Source organism: Maylandia zebra, linkage group LG7 (genome assembly GCF_041146795.1).
Source record: "Maylandia zebra isolate NMK-2024a linkage group LG7, Mzebra_GT3a, whole genome shotgun sequence".
Lineage (NCBI taxonomy): Eukaryota > Metazoa > Chordata > Actinopteri > Cichliformes > Cichlidae > Maylandia > Maylandia zebra.
The window spans coordinates 34509551-34536045 of NC_135173.1; the positions used below are offsets into that span (position 1 = coordinate 34509551).

At 40.8% G+C, this 26495-nt stretch overlaps 3 protein-coding genes across 4 annotated transcripts in view; 1 reads left to right on the forward strand and 2 right to left on the reverse strand.

Annotated features, from left to right (window-relative positions):
- pum3 (pumilio RNA-binding family member 3) overlaps positions 1-8766 on the forward strand; it is a 13082-nt gene extending 4316 nt beyond the window's left edge. The window contains exons 8-18 of the mRNA XM_076885495.1: positions 103-277; positions 483-586; positions 1914-1992; positions 2116-2214; positions 3096-3149; positions 3593-3673; positions 3975-4117; positions 4230-4452; positions 4607-4694; positions 7318-7408; positions 7855-8766. Coding sequence (XP_076741610.1) covers positions 103-277; positions 483-586; positions 1914-1992; positions 2116-2214; positions 3096-3149; positions 3593-3673; positions 3975-4117; positions 4230-4452; positions 4607-4694; positions 7318-7408; positions 7855-7984 — 1267 coding nt within the window. The 3' untranslated portion in view covers positions 7985-8766. The remainder of the gene's footprint in view (positions 1-102; positions 278-482; positions 587-1913; positions 1993-2115; positions 2215-3095; positions 3150-3592; positions 3674-3974; positions 4118-4229; positions 4453-4606; positions 4695-7317; positions 7409-7854) is intronic.
- Positions 8767-9937: 1171 nt separating this feature from the next.
- kcnv2a (potassium channel, subfamily V, member 2a) lies at positions 9938-15606 on the reverse strand. 2 transcript variants are annotated; one of them, XM_004538512.3, is made up of 9 exons: positions 15318-15606; positions 14334-14471; positions 13753-13931; positions 13458-13641; positions 12227-12418; positions 11894-12148; positions 11689-11805; positions 11481-11606; positions 9938-10982 (listed from the first exon to the last, which is right to left on the reverse strand). In XM_004538512.3, exons 1-9 carry the CDS (start codon positions 15453-15455, stop codon positions 10719-10721), a joined length of 1593 nt encoding a protein of 530 aa, XP_004538569.2. In that variant the 5' UTR covers positions 15456-15606; the 3' UTR covers positions 9938-10718. The 2 variants fall into 2 exon arrangements, with proteins under 2 accessions (XP_004538569.2, XP_076742400.1); XM_076886285.1 differs by having other exon boundaries at positions 11448-11606.
- A 3731-nt stretch (positions 15607-19337) lies between these two features.
- Positions 19338-26495, reverse strand: part of vldlr (very low density lipoprotein receptor) — a 63256-nt gene continuing 56098 nt past the window's right edge. The window contains exons 17-19 of the mRNA XM_004538510.5: positions 21692-21769; positions 21406-21575; positions 19338-20408 (exon numbers count right to left, since the gene is read on the reverse strand). Of these exons, the coding sequence (XP_004538567.1) occupies positions 20373-20408; positions 21406-21575; positions 21692-21769 (284 nt within the window). The 3' untranslated portion in view covers positions 19338-20372. The remainder of the gene's footprint in view (positions 20409-21405; positions 21576-21691; positions 21770-26495) is intronic.

The following is a 26495-nucleotide window of genomic DNA, read 5'->3' on the forward strand; positions in this document are numbered from 1 at the left end:
AAATATGACAGAATAAACTGCTCAGCAGCTACAATGAAGTTCTGCAGTAGATAAGTGTAATCTTAGGTGTATTTATTATTTATGTATTTACTTCCTCCACAGGAACAAAGAGCTGGTGGCAGCAGTGATTAACAGGTTTAAAGGTCACGTGCGACAGATGCTCCGGCACGCCGCTGCCTCGTCCATCATCGAGTATGCGTACAATGACAAAGCGGTGCTCGCACAGAGACTCATGCTCACAGATGAGCTGTACGGCAACACCTACACTGTCTGCAAGGTAAACACACACACACACACACACACACACACACACACACACACACACACACACACACACACACACACACACACAGAGGCTTAAAACTATTGTTTTGTATCAGCGCCACCAGAGGGCAGACAAACAGGCCGACCACTATTGTGATTATTATTTTTGAGAGGTGTGTTTATTAATTGGTGTTGTGCGTCTCTTTGTCCGTGTCCAGTCATACGAGTTCAACACCCTTGAGAAAGTCGTAAGGACGAACCCGGACAAGCTGAACAACATCATGGACGAGATGAAGCAGATTCTCACACCCATGGCCCAGAAGTAAGACCAGGAAAAGAATCACCTGCTAAGTTTGACTTTGTTTTTCCTAAAGATGAGAACAAATCTGAGCTGATGTGGAAACTTTGATTTGGTTTGAGACGCATTTATGGTCAGAATTTAATTCTTTTAGATAAATTAGAACCTAAAAGAAAGTTAAAGTTATAAAATTTCATTACTGAACTTAAAAGTTACAAATAAAACCTTGAAGTCGATTCGTCCACACATATTTAAGGTTTTGTAAGTGAGAGAGATGTTACATGCTGTTTTAGACATTTGTACGCACACAAAGGTTTTTGAAAGTCAGAATTATCGGATTGGTGAGCTGAACTTATTCGGGTTTGGATGTACGCATTTGTAAAATGGTTTTAGGTCAGATTTGGTATTTCTGTTTTGTATTTGTGTGGATTTAAACATGCGCGTTTGAGTCCTCAAAAGTTATACACAAATCATTGAACACATTTGTTAAACTTAATTTATACTTGCAGATCATATTGTACGCACTGAGACAAATTTCTCTCCATATTTCGGAGTCCTGTCCATCTTTGGATCCGTATACCTATGCGAGAAGGTTTTCTCAAACATGAACCACATGAAGTCCAAACGGTGCTCTTTCCTGACTGATGCCACTGCAGTACTGCATTAATATTACAGCCCTGATATGGAGAAGCTCTGCAGCGATGTTCAGAAACAGAAATCGCATTAAAAGAGCATTTAATATGCTGTTATTTTTCAATAAATATCTCTATATTTTTGACCCTGAGTTTTACGTTCAGGGCTGGACCCCAGACACAGACACACGGCTCTGTTTCTCCCAGTATTCAGCCTGAGGGGCTAAAATGGCTCTTTGGTGCCCTGATTCAGACCTAAGTTACTGTCATTCTTTTCACTCAAAGTCTGCACGTTGTGCATATGGGTGGAAGAAGGAGGTGATTTTACGTGTTTGAAAAATGAAGCACTGGTTTAGTTCTAGGGTGAAAGTGGCCTACGTCATTTGGCACCACTGTGGATTTTCTACCATTAGAAGTTAAAGGTTTAACCTCTTTTGAAATGCCACAAATATTCTATCTAAACTTTTTAATCTTCAGACCAAAGCTCACAGAAGCTATCAGATGGATTTTAGATATGGTTAACTGAAATCCGCTGCAAAGCTGTCAAACAGGAAGTGAAGTTGTATGCCAGGATTGCTGTATGGGTCAAATGGAAGGATGAAAAGTGAATCTAAAGTGGAAATGCCATTAACTGCAGTTGCTCTGTTTTTAAAATTCTGTTTATATTTTATTTTATCTGGATGTTTGTTAATCACTTGGACTGTTTTTTTGTATTTCAGGGAACAAGTGATCAAACACTCTCTAGTCCACAAAGTCTTCCTGGATTTCTTCCAGTGTGCTCCTGAGAAACAGAGAACGGTGAGCCTCTTTTTAAAGTTTCCATGTATTAAAGAACAGAAGCTGAATATCGCTGCTTCATTGGAACTAAAAATGGAATAATAATTGTTTCTCCTTGCTCTGTGTTTGTTGCGATTCGAGCAGGAGATGATCGAGTCCATCAGACAGTCTGTCGTCTACATGGCCCACACTCATGACGGAGCCCGAGTGGCGATGAACAGCTTGTGGCACGGCACAGCCAAGGTGCGCACACGCTCAAATGCAACAACTGCACGTGCACATGCAGGAGTTCTGTTGTTACAGACAGTTGAGAAGCAGCCTTCACTCTTTTCTTTTTTCCTCCATGGGAGTCATTTAAAAAACTCTGCTCGAAAACAAAACTTATGGGCTCAAAATACACGAAGAGAGAGCCTGATCGGATTTTGTTTACGTAAAGACTCTTGTACCCAGTTTAAAATCGGTGGCATAAATGACCTCAAGTCATCACCTGTGTTTATTTATCGGTTCATGAGGTTAGCAGGAGGACACACAAATCCAGGCTTTTACCTGTACTAGTAAGCCAGTACAGGGTTGCAGGTCCATCCACTGTGACCCCTTGGGAAATAAAGGTTAGGCTGAAAGTTGTTTTTTTATTATTACCTATCAGAATTGTTCCATGTACCACAAGCCCCAGGGTAAACTGATATTGTGGTGATCAAAGAGGTTTTCTTCTGCGGTGTAAAAGCAAAGCTGTCAGTTCAGTGGTGCATCTACACTCTTACCCTCAAGTTCTGGGTAGCAACCAAAAGATGAGGGGAAATGAGTTTCCTCTAGAAGATGCAAGATGGCCTGTTCTTCATTAGAATAGGGGTGAGCTCAGAGTAGAGCTGCTGCTTTATTCATTGAAAGAAGCTAGTTCAGGTGGTTCATGCATCTGATTAGGATTCCTGATGGACATCAAGTGGCAGAAGATGGATGATCATAATTATTTTCTAACATGCCAGCCGCACATTAAAGCTTCTTCAGTTCCTCATAATCTTTAGATTGGCACCATCCAAACTTCATATATATGTAACTAATGTTGATGACTGGCAGGAAATGGAAGCGTCTGCTACACAAAGTCATTGTTTTATTTTTTGTTTCAGGACCGAAAAGTCATCATAAAAACTATGAAGACCTACATGGTGAAATTTGCCATGGTGAGTTCATTTAATCATGTGTTGATTGATTAAACCAAAACCTATGTTTATATGTTAACAATTCATGCAAAGTGTCTGCAGGTCAATTAAAGTATGTTATAAACAGTTTGGATGTTTTTAGTGTAGTGTAAAATAACTTCATGGTTGTATGTCTGCCAAAAAATAATCACTGTCATTTCTGTACTTTGTATTCTCACCTCCACTTCTATCTCTCATTAGTCTTATTTTTCTTGTGGATTTCTGTCAGTTTCAGATGTTTTGTGATGAAATTCTCTGTTCTTGATGTATCTTCTAAAACGTCTCAGACAACTTTTTATGTGCACAATTGTTCAAAACTAGAAAATAGCAGCTGATTATTTAATCTCTTTAAAGTCACATTGTTCAGAAATTAAAATTCCTCAGAGTGAGTAAGAGTGAGGACTGATATATGTATGTATCCACAGGGGGAGTTTGCTCACCTGGTTCTTTTGGCCATATTTGACTGTGTGGACGACACCAAGCTGGTCAAACAGGCCGTGCTCTCAGTAAGTCAAATGCAAAATACTTCATTGGTATGCAGACTCAAATGGTTTTGGAGCCCAGCAGGAATCTGCAAACTGACTAGAGAGTGTAGAGAAAAATGACTGTGAGTGGCCTGAGCCAAAGTGCAAATCTGTCTGAACAGGAACAGGGCAGACACACACTGCCACAGCAAAAGAAACCTTAGCTTCAGACTTGGATGGTTCCTGGACTCATATGCTCCTGACTGGGAGGGGAGAGAATGCAAAGCATGACATGTTTAAGAAGTATCCCCATTAAAAACTCATTTGTGTCCCACCTTTCCAGGAGATCCTAGAATCTCTGGATGAGGTCGTAGGTAACAAGTACGGTAAAAAGGTCCTAGTGTACCTGCTGAGCCCCAGAGACCCGGCTCACCTGGTGCCGGAGATCATCAAGGTGTTGGAGAAGGGAGACGGAAACGCACACAGGTAACAGCAATATGGACGGTTTTGTTTAATCCAAGAAAGTAAAAATAAATAGTAATGCTAACATATAAAAATCTGAGATGGAGTGAAGGTCACATGTTTCTGCTCTGTTCAGTAAAAAGGACACAGCAACTCGGAGGAAGGAGCTGCTGGAAGTTGTCTCCCCACCGCTGCTGGAGTACCTATGTAACAACGCAGCTGCCATGGCGATGGACAAGGCGACCAGCGTCACCATCAGCGACATCTTGGCGTCGGCCTGTGGGGACCTGCGGCCCGCCATGACGGCTGTGGCTCAGCTGGCCAATCAGGAGTTGGTACCAGGAGGGATTAAAGGCGAGGTGTGTGACAGCAGTTAGAAACCGAGCACAAAAGTGTCAACAAACAACAAATATGAATATGAAAGGATTTTTTTTTTTTACTTGGATATTCACTAAAAGAAGCTTTGATGGTGACTTTATGTTTGATGCGCTGTGCTCTTTGTGCCCTCTGTAGCTTCACATGGCAGAGCATCCAGCAGGACACCTGGTGCTGAAGTGGCTCATAGAGCAGGACGTCACGCTGGCAGAGGCCGGCAAGGAAGGTAAGGACACTCTGACACACACACAGTAAACTGGTTTTAATGAGAATGTTGTTGAATTCAGGGTCATTTCTGACAGCGTGCTGAGCATTTAAAAAACCTGTTTAAGTGGGTTTCTTAGATTAGCTTGAGTCATTTTCACACAAACTCCAGATATTTGCAGGGGAATCAGGCTGGGTTTAGATGTGTTCACAATGCTGGGAACACTTGTGTTTTTTAGACAAGCAGACAGGACACATGACAGCTGCTTGGAAGCAGCAGCTGTAAATAAATAAATAAAATTTTGTCAACAGCCTAGCTGCAGCATTTTGCACAACCTGTAGACGATCCAGAGAACCTTTGCTTAGACACATAAAGAAAGAGTTACAATAGTCCAAGCGTGAGGAAATAAATGCATGTATGGCAATCTCCAGTTCAGGGTGAGATAAAATAGGGCTTAACTTAGCCACATTTCTTAAATGATAAAAACAAGATCGAACCAGAGATTTCACATGCCCATCCAATGTGAGAGTCGTGTCAAAAGTTACACCTAAATTCCTGATAGAGGATTTGACATACACTGAAAGAGGACCAAGGGCTTTCACTGTCTGGGATAAAAATCTGTCAGGAGCGCATACGAGGACTTCAGTTTGAGTTAGAGGAAATTTGCAGCATCCAATGTTTGATGGAATCTAAGCAATCATTCAGAAGCTGAAGCTTAGATAAATCCTGGGGCTTAAAAGAGATGTACAACTGAATATCATCAGCATAACGGTGATAACAAATGTCCTCAAAAGAGCCCATTATATGCTGGAGGGGGAGAAGATATATTAAGAACAATAAAGGCCCCAAGACCGAACCCTGAGGGAGACCACAAGTAAGGGAAGTAGAGGATGACCTAAAATCGGAGACCACCACAGAAGAAGATCGGTGATGTAGATATGAGGAGAACCACTCCAAAGCAGTACCCGATACACCAACCCAATGTTTAAGCCTTTCCAGGAGGCTGCGGTTGTCAGCAGTGTCAAAAGCCGATGTTAGGTCCAACATAAGTAGGACTGAGCATTTTCCTGCATCATTACTCATCAGAATGTCACTTGAGACCCTAAGAAGGGCTGTTTCTGTGGAGTGAGCTCGGCGAAAGCCAGACTGAAACTTATCACAAATGCTATGTTTGTCCAGAGCTGCAATAAGTTGCTTAGCCACAACCTTTTCTAGAAGCTTAGCAATTAACAGTAATTTAGAGATAGGTCTGAAGCTGCTCCAAAGAGTGGGGTCTAGCTGAGGTTTTTTTAAAAGTGGGAGAATAGCAGCATTTTTAAGATAAACCGGAACTATACCAGACGCCAGTGAAGAGTTGATTAGAGTGAGCACAGATGGACCAATTACCTGGAAGACATTTTTGAATGATGATGCAGGAACAATGTCAAGTGGACAAGAGGATGTCTTTACTGAATTCGCTAGTTTTACCAGCTCAGGTAGTGAAACGGGAGAGAAAGTATCCAAAATGACGTGCCGAGATGGGGTTGAGATCGACATAACAGGTGCTGAATGAGAAAAATTTATTCTTACATTCTTCATCATTGCAAGCAGAAAAGAAAGAAAACTGTCACAGTCGTCCTCATTAGATGAAATAGGGGCTGCAGGAAGAGCAGGAGTAACAATGTCACTAATTGTGTTGAATAGCACCTTAGGATTACCTCTGCTCTTTGTAACTAAGTGTGAGAAATAGGCAGCCCTCGCATCTCTGATAGCATTATTAAAAGAAGCTAAAAGGTCCTTTAGGTAGAGGAGATGAACATTTAGATGGGTTTTCCTCCACCTGCGCTCCGCTTTACGACAATCATGTTTTAGACCGCAAATACTGTCATTTAGCCAAGGAGGAGATTTGCAAGCAGAAACTCTCATTTTAACCGGACAAATTTAATCTAAAATAGAAAGGCAATAATTATTCAAAAGATTGGTTGAATAATCAACATCATTATGAGGAGATAGTAGGTTAAAAGCATCTGCAAATGTCTTAGCTGTGGAGGAGTCTAAGATACGAGAGCTAAGTATCCGTTGAACAGGGAACAAAAGCTCATTAAAAGACATGTTAAAAACAATAACATGGTGATCACAAATAAAAATGTCCTCAGAGTAAATAAAATCAATAGTTATACCCAAAGTAAAAACAAGGTCCAGTGTCCAGCTGTCACACTTCTAACATATCGCCAGGTTAAAGACCAGCTAATGCCTGATTCAACTGAGCTGGACATTGTGTTCTCATTGGCAACTCTCTAGAGCATTGTCTCCAAATGTTAATGGCCACATGTGTGAAAACAGCTTAGTGCCTGTCCCCTCTAACCCGATTGAGGATTTAGTCAGTTATAGCTATGGATCAAAAGAAAGAACTGAACTTTTTAAAAACACGAGTACGCTAGAAGCAGACAGGTGGTATTCAGTGGACTAAAAGCCAAACACACAGCTTTGGAGTGTGTCCCTGCTGAGCTGAACAACAGAACCACAAACCACCACAAACTGCAATACTCCTACATACCTGCAGGAAAATCACTTCACATCAGCGCTAGAAAGTGGAAACTATATATCTTCTTATCTCTTATCTCTGTATCTTGTTAATCTCTGCCTGTCTGTTTTACCCTCTCAGAGCGATTTGGGAGGATCCTCGTGGACACAGTAGGAACAAATAAGATGAAGAGCTGGGCCAAAGTCAACAGAGGAGCCATGGTGCTCTGCAGGTCGGTGAACAAACACATTTCTATCACTTCAGAGGGTGTTTCTTGAGGGTTGTATAACAACTGAAGTTCATCTCAGATAGTCTTTTTATTAACTGGCTGGACAAAAACTCAAACCCCAGTCAGGGATGAAGGGTATCATAATGTCAAATGTCACATGACTCTTCTTTAGCACAAAATAACCTCTGCGTGCTGCCTACTTCTATCCTAGATATTATCAGATGATGATAAAACGGTGATTAAAAATCTATCAAGAGCAGATAATCGATACTGATTTTAAAACATGCTCAAAGAACATGTGAAAACATGGCACTTCCAGCTGATTTTAAACTGAAGATAACCATGTGTTTGTTCTAAGGACCAACAGGGGGCGACTCTGGTATCACAAAGAAACCATTTGCCCTCTTTTTTTGTAAATTAAAGTTTTGGGGGGCGGGGTTTCTTTGCAGTTTGCTGAACAGCTGTGACAAGTCTGTGGCTGCGGAGGTGAAGGCGGCGCTGGAGTCCATCAGGTCGGAGCTTAGCAGCATCAGCAACAACAAAGGCGTGGAAATCCTGCTGGAGAATCTGAACAAGTAGACCTGTTTCTTCCAAACAAACTGCTGATGTTTAACCCATCGCTGCCTCTGTGGCACCAACACCTGCATGACTGAGTGATTGAAGCAGCAAATGGGAACATTTTTCAGGAAGTGGATACAACCTGACACACTGCTGTGTAATTACAGTGGATGGGAATTTGTTTGGAATCTGGGAAATTAGGAAAAGTGTTTGGAAAAATGGTCACCGCTACAAGAAAACAGATTACAAACATGGAAGAACAGCTGGCAGTTCAAAAGTCAACGGACAACACACATAAATTCTCAGATAATCAGTTTCGAGTCCATTACTGTCTTTGAAACTCAGCACTTCATCATTTACATTAAACAAATCTGGACAAAGTGATGGGTTTCATGGACAGAGGCTAAAATGTTTAGATACAGAGCTGATTAGTGAATGGGAAACGGCCTCTGTCTGTGATTGATGAGCTTAGCATGACTGAATGAATCATGACAAGATCTTCAAGAAATGAACAGAGGTCTCTTATACTTACTGTAATTATAAGAGAAAATCCTGCTTATTTTATGCTTGGGGTCTTCTCCAGTTGACTTGATTTTAAAATCTATGTTCAGGCCAACACTCTGCAGGTTGGACAAGTAAAACCATGTGCATAACATGACAAAGCCCAAAGTTTTTTGGTAATTTGTGTGAACTAGGATTCATCTGATCAGCCTTCAGATTTGGTTTGTAAGATTTTATATGTTGTAAGCATCAGCTACAAAGTTACTGTGTTTGCAAAATAAAGACTATTGTGACAATTATAATATGAATTATGATTTTTTTTTTTAAATAAGAGATTTATTTATGTGATGCTGACACAGAACCCCAAAACCTGAGTGTGAGCAAGCAAGTAATCAACGAGCATTGTCAAAGTAGACTTTAAAATGTTGGTTTATTTCAGTGAGCGGAAGAACCTGTCACATTTTTGCCATAGATATTGTTCCAATGGTTGGTGCTCATGGTAAATGGACTGGTAATACCTGTAAGATAAATAATTTTTAACTCTGAATCATGCAAAGCCACTCCTGTAGAGCCTAAGAATAAAAATATGGAGGGGAAATGAACATAATGGGTCCTCTTTGACAATGTCATACGTGTAATTTGACTACATCGCTTTTTTAAAATGTTGCTTTCTTGTGAAAGAACCTGGCTCAATTCTTTTTGCCATTTGAAGCAAGAAATTGCTTCAAAAAAAATCTGATATTTTATAAAAGAAGGTTGTCGGCTCCAGAGATACAGTTCATATTTTGAGGATAGAAAGTTCTGTACACAAACTGTTGAAGACAAGACGATGAGAAACAGTTTCATTCTTACAGAGACTCATGGGGCAGATAAACAGGTCTCTCAGGCACTGTCCAGATGTTGGATGTTTCAATGTTATCGGGTCCCATGTCGGGGATGGAGGCTTTAACAGCTTCACCACAGACAGGTTTGGAATAAATAAACACCTTTAATTCAGAGGACATTTTTTTGACTTTGAGAATTGGAATTTAAAAAAAAAAACCTTGTACAACAATAATAAGCAAAAGTGATACTACATATAAATTTGGCCACAGCCCCCCTTCAAGGTTATCTCCTTTTGCACCACTGAACTGTTTACAGTGCTGCTTTCAGTTTGGGTCACTCTCTAGAAATCCTGTCCTGATCATTTTAAATCCCTTCTGTGTAAAACTAACCGTTGACTTTTGTGCCAAGGATCATTGCTTGTGAGAGTTGAGACCTGGGATACTTCGGGTCAGGAATGTGACCAGGAGCATTTGTGGGAGTGTTCATGAACAGAGGCAGATATGCCTCTACAAAAGGTATTTAAACCTTGGTTAAAAATAAATTTGGGGGCTTGTCCAGGATCGGTACTTCTGGCCTATAACATGAATTTTTGTTGCTACCCAGCTCACAAAGCTAAAACATAAAATTGAGACTGACATCGGCTCATTTAGAAATGTGAGTTTTTATTCAATTTCTAAATAATCTAAGTTTACACACAAAGAAATTTAAACACTGCAGCCAGGAGAGCATGACCTAGCAAGAAGAAGTGGTGGTGCATTAAACACCAACTAAGTCAGTTTATCAGGTCCATGGTTATCTGTTGAGGTCATACACCCCCAAAGGTTTGCACTGCGAAGCCAATAGGAGTTGCAGGGAGCACAACAGAGCAAGAGTATAGTAACCAAATTTAAACCACCTGTGTTTTTTTTTTTTTAATGGGCGGGATTACATCATGTATAATGGGAGGATGGATGAAAGTATGCATAAATAAACAGGTTTGCCAATTCTTTGGCCAGAAAGTCCTCAAGTTTGACTTTAAATGGCTTCTGGAAGCTGTTTCACTGAAATGTCTCTTGCCACATTAGTTTCCACTTCCACCAGTGCTGGCATCTGAATAGTCAAATAGTTCTATTATGAACAATAATATTGCTTTGAACATTGTGAGAACAATTTGTAAAAATAACTGAATAACCTGAAAAAAAGAGGTAGAATGACAAGTACAATTCCTGGCTTCTATTTACCTGTACACCCCCAAACTGATATCAGAAAAGTGTTGTTGGTGGTGGAAGTTTCCAGAAGCATCTCACCATCCGGCAGTTCATCCAGATAGAGTCTAGCTGTTATGGAAATTTCAGGTACTGTCTGCAGTATGTGTGATCAGGAACCTGTCACACATGTCACAAACACATGTTTGTAATTCTTCTCTTAAAACTTCTACAAGCTACTGTCATCACTTTTGGTGAATGCTGTCATCGCAGAACTCTGAGAACTTCTTTGCTGCCCTCCTGGCAAAGCCCATCTTCCCACGAGCCTTGGTCACAGCAGTGTACTCATGGGCCTTGAGCTTAGTGTAATAATCAGAGAACTTGTTGTAAAGGACGGAGATGGGCATGCCATTGAGAATGATGCCAAAGGAGATACAGGCGAAGGCAAAGATACGTCCAAGGTTGGTCTCTGGGTACATGTCGCCATAGCCCACTGTGGAAATACTCGCCTGAGGGGTGAAAGAGACAATAACTATAAAGATGCAAAGGTAGACACAGAGATTGAATGATCTTAGGTAGGATTTACTGAAACATGTCTTTCTTTTTTGTCCCACCACACAAACACTTACTTGTATACATTGTTATGTTTTATGTAAAACACTGGTTCTAAAATGAAGTGTAAGATCTTCATTTTGTGTACGTTGAATCAGTGGATATGAGTTAAAAGTCATAAATAGGGGTTTCATATCCAGAAACACAGACATTAATAGATGCCAAGAGGCAAAAGTACATTTACTGTTACACCTTGCTTGTCTTAATTGGCAAAGATTCAACAAGTTGCTGGAAACATTCCTCAGAGATTTTGGTCCATATTAACATGATAGCATTAGATTTGTTGGACTTACATCCCTGATGCAACTCTCCTGTTCCACCACTTATTTGCATTAATGAGCAGTTGAGCAAGTGTACTTAACAAAAATTGTTGGTGTAATTGTGTGTCGACTCACAGCAGCCCACCACCATGCGTGTGGCATGGAGGTGAAGCTGGTGTTGTAGCTATCGTGCTCCACTGTGTACACCATGGCTGAAAACATGAAGATTCCCATGCCGATAAAGAGCAGCAAACATCCCACCTGGAGAGATATTTTAGAGCAATTTCAGCATTTAGTTAAACACTTTCTTCATATTTCTCTCAACCTGCAGATAAACCCTGACCTGCTGGTAGCACTGTCTTAGCGTGAAGCCAAAGGCTCTGAGGCCCGTTGAGTGACGAGCCAACTTCAAGATCCTGAAGATTCTCATCAGACGCATGATCCTCAGAACCTGCCCAACCTACAGAGAGGGAAAAAACACTACTAAACATGGATAAGACCACCATATTTAAAGTTTAACAACAACAACTCTCCCGTCTTTTCTTTACCTTCCTGACACGTGCTACTGTCTCAATGTCTCCAGAGTGCACGTGGATGTCCTTTTCTTCAAAGCATTCCAAGATCATCTGCAAGTAGTGTGGCAGGATAGCGATCAGATCAACTGTGTTCAGCATGCTGCGTCCAAAAAATTTCAGGGCAGGGGTGGAGATCAGGCGCAGCAGGTACTCCAAGGTGAAAAAGGTGATGCATAACGTCTCGACGTACTCGCCGTAGAACCTGCCACTGGGCTCACCTGATGGTGTCTAGAACACAGAATATAAAGATACAGCTTCTGTTCTGAAACAATAAAGGATCAGTCATGGTTTTAGTGTTATAGACACCTTGTACTGCATCTCCTCCACGGTGTTGAGGGTCATGGCGACCAGCGACACCAGCACAAACATGGAGGATGCGACTGCCACAAGCTTGGCTGTGATCGAGGAGAATGGCATCTCCATTAGGTTCCAGATTTTCCTCCGGGTCTGCCCAAAGGCCATGCCGTTAAATAACACCTCATTCTCCTCTGTTTCTACCTGCAGGATGGAAATGCATCAGCAACAGGATACAAACAGCATTTTTTGTTTGCTTTTTAGAGGGGAGTCAAACTTGATGCTCACTAGAAACAACCAGAAAAATAGGCAGTATAAAAACATCTTATTTTTCATTGAGGATAAAACTAGACGAATGAAATGTCAAGACAAGTCACCAAACTGAAACGCGCTTGAATTAAACTAAAAAACGGGCACAGCAAACTGTAATGGAAACATCTGTATAAATCTGTGCCAAGGAAAAGCTTATTCTCTTCTCCCCATCTGTCAAGACAGCAGAGCAGAGCGCTGATTTATAATGTAGGTCAAACAGACTCAGAGTCAGCCAGCAGATTACTGCCAAATCAGAGTTAAAAAAATAACTGCTGAACCAATGAGGCAGCAGTAGGTGATGAACCCGTGACATTTTATTTTGCAGCACTGTTAAACATATGGAGTCGAACCGGTGGTAAAATAAATAAAGTCACTGATTACAAACTGCCTCCTGTGGATTATCCACTTCTTACGGAGAAGGGAAAGTTACTGTTTTCTAGGCTGTGAGGGCTGCAAATAAAAATCCATGGCCATGTATATGTGTGTGTGTGTTACATTTGAAGATGGAAATCACAAAAGGGTCACAAGATAAACATGAGGGATCCTGACATGAGATCTTACACTTATTTTTCAGACCTTTTATAAAACGCAGCACATAAAAGATACGTTTCCTATTTGGTCCTCTAACATTTAGCATCCATGAAAAAAGCCCCACCCACCTGTAATTCAAAATATTTATTTATGAGGGTCAGCCAATTAGAAGAAAACTGGTTTAAAGAAAAGAGACAGGGAGCTATAAAGGTTGTTTCAGACAGATGGTGAACTGAGCGCCTGCACTACGGTGTGGTATAAGATAAATACTGTGAACTGTGAATCATGCAAAGGTTTTTTAAGTCTGTTCAACTGAGGTGAACTTGAGCACAATAATGTAAATGTTTATTTATTACACACAATTTAAGTAAAAATGCACAAAAAGTGTGACATTACTCACCAGATCGCCCATCTCTGTAATAAGCTGCTTCTGTATTTTCAGCTGCTCGTTCAGCTCGTCCTGCCTCTCTTCAAAGGAGATGCGGCAGCAGCGCTGGCTGTTTTTGATTCTGACCCCCCAGTAGTTTATCTCCTCCAGGAAGTTTCGGGGACACAGCTCATCTTTAATCCACAACACTCCAGTTCTGACAGAGAGGAAAGAGACAGGAAAACAGCATCCATGATCATTCCAAGATATCACAAAGGAGATTAAAGTGTCCCTGTGTTGACTTATAACCTCACGTGTTTTATGTCACCTGTAGAAATTAAAGATGTTGTGGAAAATTGTTGGGTCGCGGTCAAAGAAGAACTCGTTGCGCTGGACGACGTAGTCATCACAGAGGTCCAGCTTCCTGCTGTGGTCTGTGTATGTGGCCAAGCGACCGATCCGAGTCTTCGGATACCTGGCGGCTAACCTGTAAGGCAGGTGATACACCTGAGAAATAAAAAGAGAATTAGTCTCTTCTCTTTAGCATAGACATTTGAAAAAACATAGAAAATTTTTCATTACAATTACAAAATGCTAATATCACAAAAAATATGCAATGTACAAAACCAGTTTAAAAAAATCTAGTTTTTATTCATTGCTACTGGAAAAAGTCAGAGTGAACTCAGAGGAGACCTCCTGAATCTGTAAGTTTCTATGGGATTGGATCAGAACCACTGATTCCACGGGTTCAGCAGTAACATCTGAGCAAGACGGCTGTGACAGATATGCAGCTCACAGTCTGATAATGATGTATGAGTGCCACCTCTGCTGCTTGTTAATAAGTGTCAGGTTCAGTCCTAACAGTAAAATAAAAATATTAGCAGTTATGCAAAAGTTAAGCGGAGTTACCGTTCCTCCAACATTGATGTTGAGAATGAAGTGTTTGGTTGGAGAATTCAGCAAGCGGGAGGGAGACACTGGCAATCGATCTTCCACCTCCTCGTTTTCATACTCGGCATAAATATCGTAGATGTCTCTTCCAAGGTCCTTCAAAATATAACAAAACACAAAATGAACAGAAAAACTGAAAAATATCAGCTTAGATATGATCGTAGTAAAGTAGTAGATTTGTTTTTGCTCATCACAGTTCCAATTAGGTGAATGCTACTCTACACCAAACCTGGTGTAGAGTAGCACCTGTTGTGTAATTTTTACCTTATTGGTTGCCGTGACAGATCACTTTCCAAACTTATGAGAAAAACAAGTGGCATGGTGGTTCACTAAATAGCATTTCTGCCTCACATCATAGCAAGAAGGTCCCCAGTTCACCTGGTCATCTACAGTCTTCTGCGTGGAGTTTGCTTTGAGTACTTCAGCAAATTTAAATAGCAGATTCTGAACTGGCCGTGGATTTGAGGAAAACACAGTGCTTAAGGCAGATGGAATACCAAGTCCAATTCCACTTCCTGCTTGGCATCCTTGCCAAAGATTTCACTGAAGAGCTCCACATCTGTATATTTAAGTTCCAGTTTTACTTTAATGTTGCTGTTGATTTGTTGCTTATAGTAGCCTGTACTATTTTTATTCATTACCGTTCTGCTGTGAGACGGCAAGTTCCCCTGTGGCATCAATAAAGTACCCATTTACCTCTCCATATCTATGCATCCATGAATCCTACTTTATCTTATATTTGAGAGTCTTAGCTTGAGCACTAGAATGTGGTTCAATGCTGAAAAAACACAACAGCCGTAAAACCATGGAAGCTGTCTCAGCCTCACTGAACTTGTTGAATCTGAACAAAACATAACCAAAATCCAAAGGTATAGCTCAAATCTGTTTTTTAAAAATAGCTCCATCAAATCAAACAAATCCCAAATGGACCGAGTGACTGACCTGCATGGAGTTCCATGGTTTAATGAAGGCGCTGATCAAGTCCAGGTGTTCCACTGTTTCTTTGACCTCTTGAGTCCGGCTGCCGGGCTTGTAGCTGGAGAATAAACTCCTGCTTCGAGCTCTGAGGTGGTTAAACATGATCGCTGCTTTAAGTGTTAAATGTAAACTGCACAGAGACACGTCGCATTCACAGACACATTCAGTAATAAAGAAATCATACTGTTCACACACATGCACGCAGCTGACAGAGATATATCACACGCAGAGTGATGAGGGAAGTGATTCTCCTTGCCTAATGCTGCTGACTGAGATGATCCGGGTGCTTAAAGTTTTAAATACTATTATCCTCTTCTGTCCATCTCCTGATCTCTCAAGCTCTCCCTCTCCTCCCACTTTCACATAAGTTTACAAATCTGGTAAATTAGGGTCATAAATGTGATCATTTTAATACTATTCTAAGATGTCAGTCCACTGCTTTGTACAAGACAGTATTTGAAAACTCTTAATTTACAACAGCATCTGAAACGTAATGATACAGAGCAGCTATAAAATGCAGTTCTGACATTCATTGCCAACAGATAGCATAGGAAAAAAGTAGAGTAGCAATTTCTTTGTAGGTGACTGTAGGTGTCAAAATCTCTGTACCCTACAGAACACATGCAGATCTAAAGTTCTGTCATTGTTATACTTCACTACACATGGACATTGATCTGGTCCGTAAAGTAGCTGAGGGGATTGTTGATCAGTTTCATCTGCTTTGGTGTACATTTTAGTACAATGACACTACTGTTAGCGATACCTGGACCTTACAGTGTTTCCAGAGGGAGCCCAATTCCTCCAGGCTGGCACATCAATACATGCCATTGCCAGAAGGTTTGCTGTTTCCTCCAGCACAGTCTCATAACCATGGAGGAGATTCCAGGTAATAGGCAGTTACTGTAGCAGAGCTGGGCAGGCCTGTAGAAGGTACTTTAGCAGGACCAGTATCTGCTCCTTTGTGCAAGGAGCACAGTTGCATAATGACCTCCAGCAGGCCACTGGTGTTAACATCTGACCAAGCAATCAGAAGACAGCTTCCAGAGGTTGATCTGAGGGCCCAACATCCTTTAGTAAGCTCTGTGCTCACTACACCGTGGAGTCCGACTTAGATTTGCCATAGAAGACCAGAACTGTTAGATCTGCCACTAGTGGGACGATGTAGGAAAACCACTGACTGGCCCCAAACTCCCCTGTGTTAAATCCAATAGAACATCTCAGGGACATTATGTTTCAGTCTAAATCTGGGAGATGATCCCCTTAGACTTCATTCACTGTGTCATTAGGAGATTTCTCCAACATTGACAGACACACATACAAGCACGTGGTGGGACAAACAGAGTACCAATGCTGCTAGGCTGCACCTCCGTTCATCCCTGGTCCCTACCTGGGATTTCCCCCCACTCAGATCTGATTTTTTGTGTTCTTACAGTCTTTCTTAAAATGTTCCTTTAAGGTTTTTTTTTTTTTTTTTGAATAGCGTAGTTTATGAAAGAAACTTGTGAGCTAGTAACTCTGCACATCGCCTTGTCCAAATATGGTAATTTCTGGCTCATCAAAAATTGTCAATATCAATGATTTGACATAATGTTGCAGCATCTTTGTCCATCTTTTATGCAGTACATGGTTTGAAGCCTCACTTCACTGAAAAATGTATTTTGAGGCTTGGAGGGGAACCGAGCTGGTTGAGTCGCTCCTTTGAATTAACTGACATGAATCGGGCATCTGATCATTTGAGGGTTTCCAGCTTGCAAGAGATCCAGAAGACACTCAAGGATCCTCCACAGTATGGAAAAACTAAATTAACCCTCCTGTTATGTTGGTTTCCAGGAACACCAATTATGCTCCTGGGTTAATTTGACCCAGGGCAAATTTACTCATCCAAAAGTGTCAGAAACACTGGCATTGATGACTTTGATTTTCTTTTATAAGTTTGATTTTTTTGTTGTTTTCTGTAGTGATGCAGATGACATGTGACATCTCTCCTGTTCCGCAACATAACAGCAGGGTTAACCTGCTGTCACCTTGAGCCAACTGTGGATGAACAGATGGATTTTATGTAGTAAATATTAGTTTTTCTAAAAAAAAAAAAAAAAAAAAAAAAAAAAATGGAAAGCAAGGCATCTACTGTTCCCAGCAGTCAAATAAAAGACATTTTTGGTTTTAAGACACAAAGTTTGGATATTTCAGTTGATACGATCTTGGGAAAGTATTTCCCGTTGTTCAGAGCGCTCCTTAAATGCATCACAGCAAACCTCGATTTTCAAATATCTGATGTAGCCTTCCTTCAGATGCAACAGACTTTCGCATTTTAAATCTGTGCCTTAATCCAAGTGTGTGCGTTTGATGCAGTTGCTGCAATTATAACTCTAGTAGTTAGGTGGAGATTAATCCTTCCTGCAGTTAAACAGGGATAATAAAAAGATGGAGGCAAACTCAGTTTCTCGACCCACTTCCCTTTACATACACGCATCCTCATGTTTGCCCCTGATCTGACTGAGGGTAGATTAAACTGTGCTGGAAGCAGAGGAGGAGAGTTTAAGTCATTACATACAGAGTCAGTCCTGCTTGTGCAGGGGAAGTCCTTAGACTTAGATGAAAGTTGTGCTGTTACTTGTTCCACTCGGTCTATGGGGAGGTGCGCACGCACATGCATTAACATTTTTAGTTCTCTTGCACCCAAATTTACCTTTATAATTTGCTTTGAGCATGAGAACTACATATTTTTGGAGTTATGCTTTCAGTAAATACACTGCAACTTTAAACAACCCCCCCCCCAAAAAAAACCCAACCCAAAATGCACTAAATCTCTGGCATATCCATCTGGCCAGTTTAGTCAGAGTTGGTTAATCAGCTGGTTTTGTTTTAATGAAGGTGCACTACAAGGGCAACGATGAGACAACCCCCAAAACAGGAATAGCTTTACAGGTGGAGGCCAATCACATATTTCTCCCTCATCTTCTGTGTGTGTAGGTTTGTGTTGTTTTCCCCCCCTTGAGGGAGTTTTGCATTTGCTCAGGTCAGTGTCACTACTGGAAGCATGAGGCTTTACATGGACCCTAAAGAGGTTGTGCAAGCAGTCCAATCCTCCAGGATGGCACATCAGTGTGTGCCATTGTCAGGTTTGCTCTCCCACCCCTTACAGATTTAAGGACACGGAGAAAATTCCAAGAGAGCTGGGCAGAAGCAATGTTTCTGCTCCTTTGTGCATGGAGGAACAGGATGAGCACAGCAAAATGACCTTCAGCTGGGCACTGCAGAGAATGTCTGAACAAACAAACTGACTTCATGAGGGTCGCCTGAGGGCCCAAAATCCTCTAATGGGCCTACTGTTCAGTGCCTGGGATTTGCCATAGCATAACAGAATTGGCACACTCGTGGCAAACCAGCTCTCATGTGAATGACGTCTGGAGAGACCATGGAAACATTGCTTTGCACCACCTGTTTTGGTAGGTCTGGGATTGTCTGGAATACCCATGCAGGGACGTACAGATCTTTACAACACCACAACTGCAATCAAGTATTGGGATGAAATCCTTTGACCCCATCATCAGACCCAATGCTGATGCAGTGGGTCCTAAGCTCCAGGTTCCTGCTGGTGCACAACATTGCCCAGCATCATGCAGATATAGTATGGCTGTAATGGTTAACCAATGACTGTTTTCTACAGTCATTGGTTAACAGACAAAGTTACAACTACTGTTGTTATATTAGTCATGTACAAGTGGGATTTTAGCATTTGTCAAATCAGCAAACGTAATGTTGTACTTGCTTTGTAGAATAATCAGCTCTGCTGAGTGAAATTCTGGTATTTTGCCTGCAACCTACCACCTATAGTTTTCTTGATAACCAAGATTTGACAAAAGAAAAAAAAATTTGTACAGCTCAGGAACAGGCTTTAAAACAGTCCACAAATCAGTGGGTGAGGTCATAGAGGCCATGTATCACAAAACATTTATGCATGACAAAAAACAAAGAACAAGATTTTCTGAGCAAAGTTGTGGATTAAATTTTAATTCCGAAGTGATTCGCAGATCAGTTTCTTCACAGATACAGAGTCTTCCCATTTTATTGGTGTCCCCCCTTCTTTGTACAAGGCTAGAAAAAGTTCACAGCAACAGCACAAACATACAAAATAGTTTTACCAAATTCATTGTGTTTTGTTTTTTCCTTCTTAAATACATCTGAGCCGCTGGTATGACGCCCAACCATAGCAAAAAACTGATCAAGTCAAATGTATACAATCTTATTTACACAAGGAGCATTTGATCAAAGTGCATTGAAGAGTCCTGATTGACGATCATGTCCAAAGGATGGGCAAATATGTACAGTGTTTACAAAAGCTGTAACCATGGTTATTTCACAAGCATAATAATAATAATAATAATAATAATAATAATAATAACAACAATAATAATCCTGTAAGAATGCATTCTAAGAGGTGGTGATGGCAAGAAAACACTCAAATTAATGAAAGAAAACTTAGTTTTGAGATATTACTGCCCAAACATGATCGTACATAAATATTCACATCTGAGGAAGCAACAAAATCTGGACCGCATCCTCTCCTCATTAAAGCCTTACTTCTAAAGGACCCTTGACCCCTCGTGTTTTGTGCAGTCTTCAAACATTCACCGTGTCAGATTCTGGGAGCCTAGATGAGGAGATCAAACTGACAATTCATCCCTTTCAACTGTTGCGACACGATGCCAGCAAGCTTCTTAAAGAGGGCGGGACAAAGAAATGACTGGAAAATGTCTGTGGCCCAAAAATAACGGAAAAAAAAAAAAGAAGAAATCCTTACAACTTTGGATGTGGAATGAAACCAGTCGGGACAGAATTCATTGCAATATTTACATAATAAATAACATTTCCTCTTCACCACACACAGTGGTCTAATGTACTTCAGAAGGCATGTGGTCGTACTATAAGGTCTGCTGCTGCTGCTACGGTCAAGCGTCGGCACTGGAACGAGGCGGCGCGGTGTGACCGTGAAAAAATAAAAAAGACCCAACACGATCAGGATAAATCATCCTCTGTGCTCACTATCGAAATCTGGAGGAAGATGAAGGGAGGGGGAGGAGAGAGGAAGACCGGTTTAGAAATGCTCACAACAACAGCACTTTAAAGGCTCGTTCATTCCAAGCTGCACCGTCTGCTGCATTCATGAAGTAAGACAGTGTGCTGGTTTAAAGGGAAGGCGTGTGCTGCAGGTATTGAACTCATGTTGCCTTTTGAAACGTCTGCTGCAGCTGTGAGGGCGACAACAGAGGCTCGTGTCCATCTTGTGGCCCCGGCCGGGCTTAGGTTAATCCGTTTAATCTGTATACATGCTTTGCAGGCGGCCAACAATGAACATTAAGGATTACTACGGGCCACAAGGTCATGGTGAGAGTGGAGGTCATTAACATGCAGGCTCCATCTTCCGAAGCCTGGCTGGAATCATTTAAGCTGCTCAGAAACTGCAGCTCGTGGTTATTTTCACCTTTGCTGAGGAGGTTACGTGACTGGTTCAGTTCATTTGTTGGGAGGATTACAAAACGCTGGCGAGGTGTATGAGGGGGTAAAAAACAGACAGGCATTGTTAAGGACAACTTACAAGGACTCTTTACCAGTCCTCTACCACTGCCCACGCCTGGTTACCTACTGACTGAATGCATGTACAGTGATGGTATTGTTTGCATAAATAAGCAGCTGCGTGTTTTAGTTACTCTGGTGATTTGAGGCCATGGTTTATTTACAGCTCCAATAGTTTATGAGTAAATTGAGCTAACATTTTGTAAGTGATTGCTCACAACCTAAGGTGACAGGTGCACTGAGTTACTCCTGGGTTGTTTTTATTTGCTTAGAATAGTTTATTTTGATGCCTTGCACACCAACATGTGAATCAAAGCTCCGTCATTTAAACTGTTCCTGCAGCTCAGACCTTTACAAAGTTTCACCAACAAAATGTCTCGAGCTGAAATTTCCAAATTCCCAGTCTAAATTTTCATCTGGAACGAACTGTTAATCACTACCCTGAGTTAACGTTGTTCGTGGATTCTTCACTCACCGCGGGGTACGTGTGTCCTACATTGGCGCCGTGCCTCGTGATGTCAATGTTGAGGTCTTCTTCTGTGGTCTTCAGGTAGACTGGGTTGTCAAAGTTCATGCTCTTCTGGTTCTTCAGCTGCCAGTTCCTCCACATCAGGTAGCCGCCTGCTGCCGCCATCGCCAGTAGCACTGAGAGGAGAGACGAACAGTCAGGAGTCAAATCAACTCCCCCCCCAAAAAGTGCCAAGGATCTGAAATGAGGATTTTAATTAGTTTGCGCAAGTGTGTGGGCAGCATCTACTCACAGACTGGTAGTATGGCCCAGGCAGCAGCAGAACCTCTGGCTGTCGAATTCACTTGAATTGATGTGCTCACATTGGCTTCTGAAAGACAAAACAAGGCACATGCCAACAGCCAACAAGTTTAAAAACATTTCCTTAGACTTTGACTACCAGTTAGGTTTCCAATCAAGAAGCAGAATAAAGTGAAAATCCAAAATCATTTTGGCAACTGGTTTTTAATCTTTTAAAGAAAACAGCATCTGATGAGTCTTTCATTTCCCCAGTCTACTTTACCCAGTGTGTTCTTGTATCAGTGTCAAGTGAGGGTGGAAAAGAAGCTTGGCTGAACGCAGTAACAGACCTCAGAAGAGAAAGTTGGATTTGCTCGTACTACCAGCTGGCCCCCTTTGTGAAACTATTAAATTCTTGCAACATGTCAACATTTTGGTTCAGAGTAAAATATTAAACTTCTGGCCTCATCCTTTCAATGAATTCATACCTCACCCTTCAAATAGCGTAAACCATCATTTTGGAGTGCTGACCGCATATGTGACAAAATCAATAGAGGTAATCAAAGTTCAATCTGTCCAAATCTTTGGTTTGATTTATTAAAGCTAGAACATCCTTAGCTTCACTTTGTTTACCAAATATCAGCTAGAATCATTATGCTGCAATAAATGTCTTGTCTACCAAATCAAAGCGAAACACACAGACAGTCAAACAGTCTTTGTGTTCGAGAAGATTTCAGTCTGAGATCCAGGTTCACTTGGATAAAGAGACTTTAGGGCATTTTGTTTAGCTTTTGTGGACAAAGTTATAAGCTCAGACTTCTCTTGTTCCATGTGGGACAGTTTTTTATAAATAGAATGATGGCTTAAATTCAAACAAAACTGTCAAGTTCTAAAATTCACCAGCATACATGGTTTTTAGTTTCTATAACGTGTCAAAAAACCCGTCAGGAGTAAAGTGGAAGCTCTTTAACAGCTTATTACAGTTTAAATAAAGCATTTCCATCAGCAGAAGAAAGTGTTTGGAGCTGCGTCAAACTAAACTACAGCCTGTGTCTTTATGGTAATGAAGGATCAGAACAATGCAACAGTGTTTTGCAGCAACAATGGAGCTCAGTGACAGGAAGAGGATATAGCAGGCTTTGGATACTTGGGCATGATTTCATAGGAGGATTAATTCATTGTTCTGTCGTTTGTTGATAGTCTATTTTTCTTTCTTTGATTTTTGACATCCTGCAACACCTCATCTAAAAATAGGACATTAAGATGTTCAGGACTGCAAGACTTCTTTAACTCTTGGTGTAAGCACAAATGTTATGCTCTCCCAAGAAAGCTGAGATCACAGTTTGAAAAGCAGCGTTGGGGAAGGAGGGGGTTACAGTCTGAGAATTGCTGATTCTTGCTTCTCTTGCACGACTTCATTTCTTGATGATGCCTGAAGGATTTGTGCTACAATCCCTTTGTGTTGCAGTAATATAACAGTCACGTCTTAATTACCAGATTATGCCAAACTTTAAATGGGAAAGTGATTCTAGTGATGAAGCTTCCTTGTTCCTGCCACTAGGTGTTGCTCATGTGCTGTGCTCTTAATAGTGTAATGAACTGTGGTTTAATCAGCTGAAACAGAGGCAAACAACAGCTTTTCCCTCTAAGTACAGCATAAAAAAAAAAAAATCTCATTTGACCCTCCGTGGTCAAATGAGATTCATGAGAACAAACTCCACTTTAGAAACTGGGAGGATCTCATCAGCAGACCTTGTGTTTCTGATTAGGGTTGCTGTATGCATTTTTAGCATTTTATAGAGGATTAGAACAAAGTTCCTGAAGTTGTTTATGCAGTAATCACATTTTAGACCTTGTGAGTCTGATATGTTTGACACATGGCCGACAAGTCACACATCCAACATGATGCCCGCTTTGTTTCCAACAAATGTTAAACATGCAACAAGAGACCTGAGAGGACTTCCTCACACAGTCCTACATTACATTTATCTGCACAAAACAATGAACCTGAGATTAGAAGCACATTTATGCAGCTGAGATTTAACAAAATTCTCAGCTCCTCAGGTTAAATAAAATTTTAACCTGAGTGAAATAAATGAAATCTAGATAACATGACCTGAAAATCAAATTTAACAGCACAGGAGACATAATCCTAGTTTTTTTTTTTTTTTTTTTTTTTTAAATAAACTAATAGATTCTTTGTCCCTTTGGATGAAATATTCGTTTTTTCTGTGCAAAATGTATAGTACTCAAATATATTTAGAGACTTATATCAGCTCATTAATGTTCATGCGCAGATATTCTCAGACTAAGATTTCATCAGGTCAAGAGTGACTCGTCTAGAGTTACTGTGTCGTTTTGGCTACAGGTAGTTCTGTTAAGGAGCTTATTGACCTGCTGGATGTTGAGAGGGTGAGCAAATATTTTGTGGCCCAGGCATTTTCATATTTTGTTAAATATGTGTATACACAGAGCAGACTGTCCCTAGATTTGGGTTCCATAATTTATATTTTGGACAAAGCCAAGATGAGTTCCCATCATTTTCTGTGGGCAGCAATAAGGGGAACACTAGAGGAATGGACTCTAAAATCACTGAGCACAAATACTGCTGTACAGAGACACTGATGCAACAACTGCCCGTTACACTGCAGTTATGTGTCTGCAATTCTAATTCCTGCAAGCTTATCAACCAAGTGCGTTACAGTAATCGAAGGCCAATTAATCACATTTGAGAACTTACAGATTCATGGAACATTAATGGCCATCCTCTTTGCCTGTACCCGCATGAAAAGATGAAAATACTTGAGAAAAAAAAAATCCTAATTGATGTCATAATTCATGCATGACAGGGTTAGATAATTACAATGACACACATCACACATCTATAGTAAAATTAAACAACCAGTGGGTGGCAGCGTATGGAGTGAGACATCAGGGTCCAATGTAGTGGTTTATGTGCAGGCATATCATCAGCACTGATACCAATACAAGAAAACAGCCTTTGAATAGCTGTCCACTGTAGTGACCACTATGCCTGAAAGGGTTAATATTGACACCAGCAGGCTACTTGACTACCTGAAATCAGCCCACTGTGTTATATTAAAAAAACAAAACAAAAAACAAAACCCAAACACCTTCTGTGCATCTTCAGCACAGATAAACACCAAAGCACAAGCAGAAGCTAGCATAACAGACGTGAAAAAATAAAAAGAGCAAGCTCCAAGCGGTTAAAAATCTCCACAGCACCATGGACACAAGAAACCTTTAATTTTGGCTTTAATCAAACAAAAAGCTGATTAAATGAGTAGGTTGGGGGAAGGATGGGCTGTACCCAAAAACATTTAAGTCAGATGTTCCCCAGTTAACAATTCAAATGAAAATGCCTCCTTGATCCATGGTGAGGGAGGAGAAAAGCCTGTTTTTTGTAATCATTTTTGAACCAAGCCCAACATTCTTTAAAGCGAGCCAGAGACAAACGCAGCGCAGCCAACAGTTTTACCTGAGGGTGGCTGTATTAGACCTTTCCCAGTATCCTTTGAAGGACCTTTGAAAGTAGGGTCTGTACAGAGAGAGCCAAGAATCATGCTTCACACACACAAAACTTAACAGAGGGTGTCCTATTTATAAAAAAAAAAAAAAACCAAAAAAAAAACCCCAAGCAGCACACATGCAAGTAGGCCTTCTTTGAATATAGACCAGATCTCAGGAGACTAAGCTAGTAAATAAATGCTCTGAAGCACTGATCCATTTTTGTTCAGTGAGAGGAAAGCCAAGCCAAGTAGAGAACCATCACAACAGCAGCAATGTCACATCTTTAACATTACCCTTGTGGTTCTCCTGCTTTGATATGACGAATGCTGGACAAGTGAGAGGACGACTCAAAGGCAATTTCACAGATTGAAAGCTGCAGCGCACTATAAAAAAAAAAAGCATCAATCAGGACGTCTCTACCAGCATCTGTACAACCAGGAAGGACAGCTACAGCAACAATAAAACCTTTATAGCTGGATCAATATGATCTTGATTAGCAGAGGCAGCAGTGTTAGGATGTCTCAGGGCTTGAAATGAACAAGTCAGACTGAAAAAGCAATATTAACACAGTCAAGACCAAACTAAAGCAGTTTCCAAAACTTTTATCTACAAAAGAAAAACATTTTCAGATCAAATCACTCATAAAACTTGCAAAGATTAAAATTGGAATTGAACTGCAGTAACTTTGTGTGAGGGCCATTAATTCTTTTGGTTGCAATTATCTTTACTCAGACGGCACAATATTTTTGGCCGTTATGATGCGACTGTCAGGTCAAAACTTCCCTTTTCCATAACAGACCACTTTTTCTATGACACTTGTCATATGTCATGAAGAAGGTGGGGCTAGCTGGATGGCTATAAGCAGTCAATGGGAAACAAAAGCAAATGTATAATTGGGAAGCAAAATGTACACAGCTCTGGTTTTACATCATTAGGCTCAAATGCGGTCATTTTAGAAAAAAAGCTCAGATTGCCATCATGAAAAACCTGCTACATACGTAACCCTGACCATTGACGGGTTGATCAAAGTCTCAGGTATGTTATACAAGCATCAGCTAACATAACCCCGAGCATAGCCTTAAGTAGAGATAAGCAATGTGCTACATGTGTCTGGTAAGCTCACCTCTTTCCTTCCAACACCAAATATCTCCTTTCCAAAACTACATCTCCAGACCCTAGAAAAGTTTTACACTCCAACATGTCAGTATGTCCCCAAACTCACACACACAAAAAAAGACAAAGCAAGCACCTGCAAACTAAGGCTCATCTTTGAGGCATTGGTTCAA

Excerpts from the sequence above, each read along its gene's own strand:
- kcnv2a (XM_076886285.1), bottom strand. The coding sequence starts at position 15,455 with ATGTTTAACCACCTCAGAGCTCGAAGCAGGAGTTTATTCTCCAGCTAC. Across the intron at positions 12,149-12,226 it reads TGGAGGAGATGCAGTACAAG|ACACCATCAGGTGAGCCCAG; the intron begins GTGTCTATAACA and ends TCTGTGTTCTAG. Across the intron at positions 11,806-11,893 it reads CAGTAGCACGTGTCAGGAAG|GTTGGGCAGGTTCTGAGGAT; the intron begins GTAAAGAAAAGA and ends CCCTCTCTGTAG.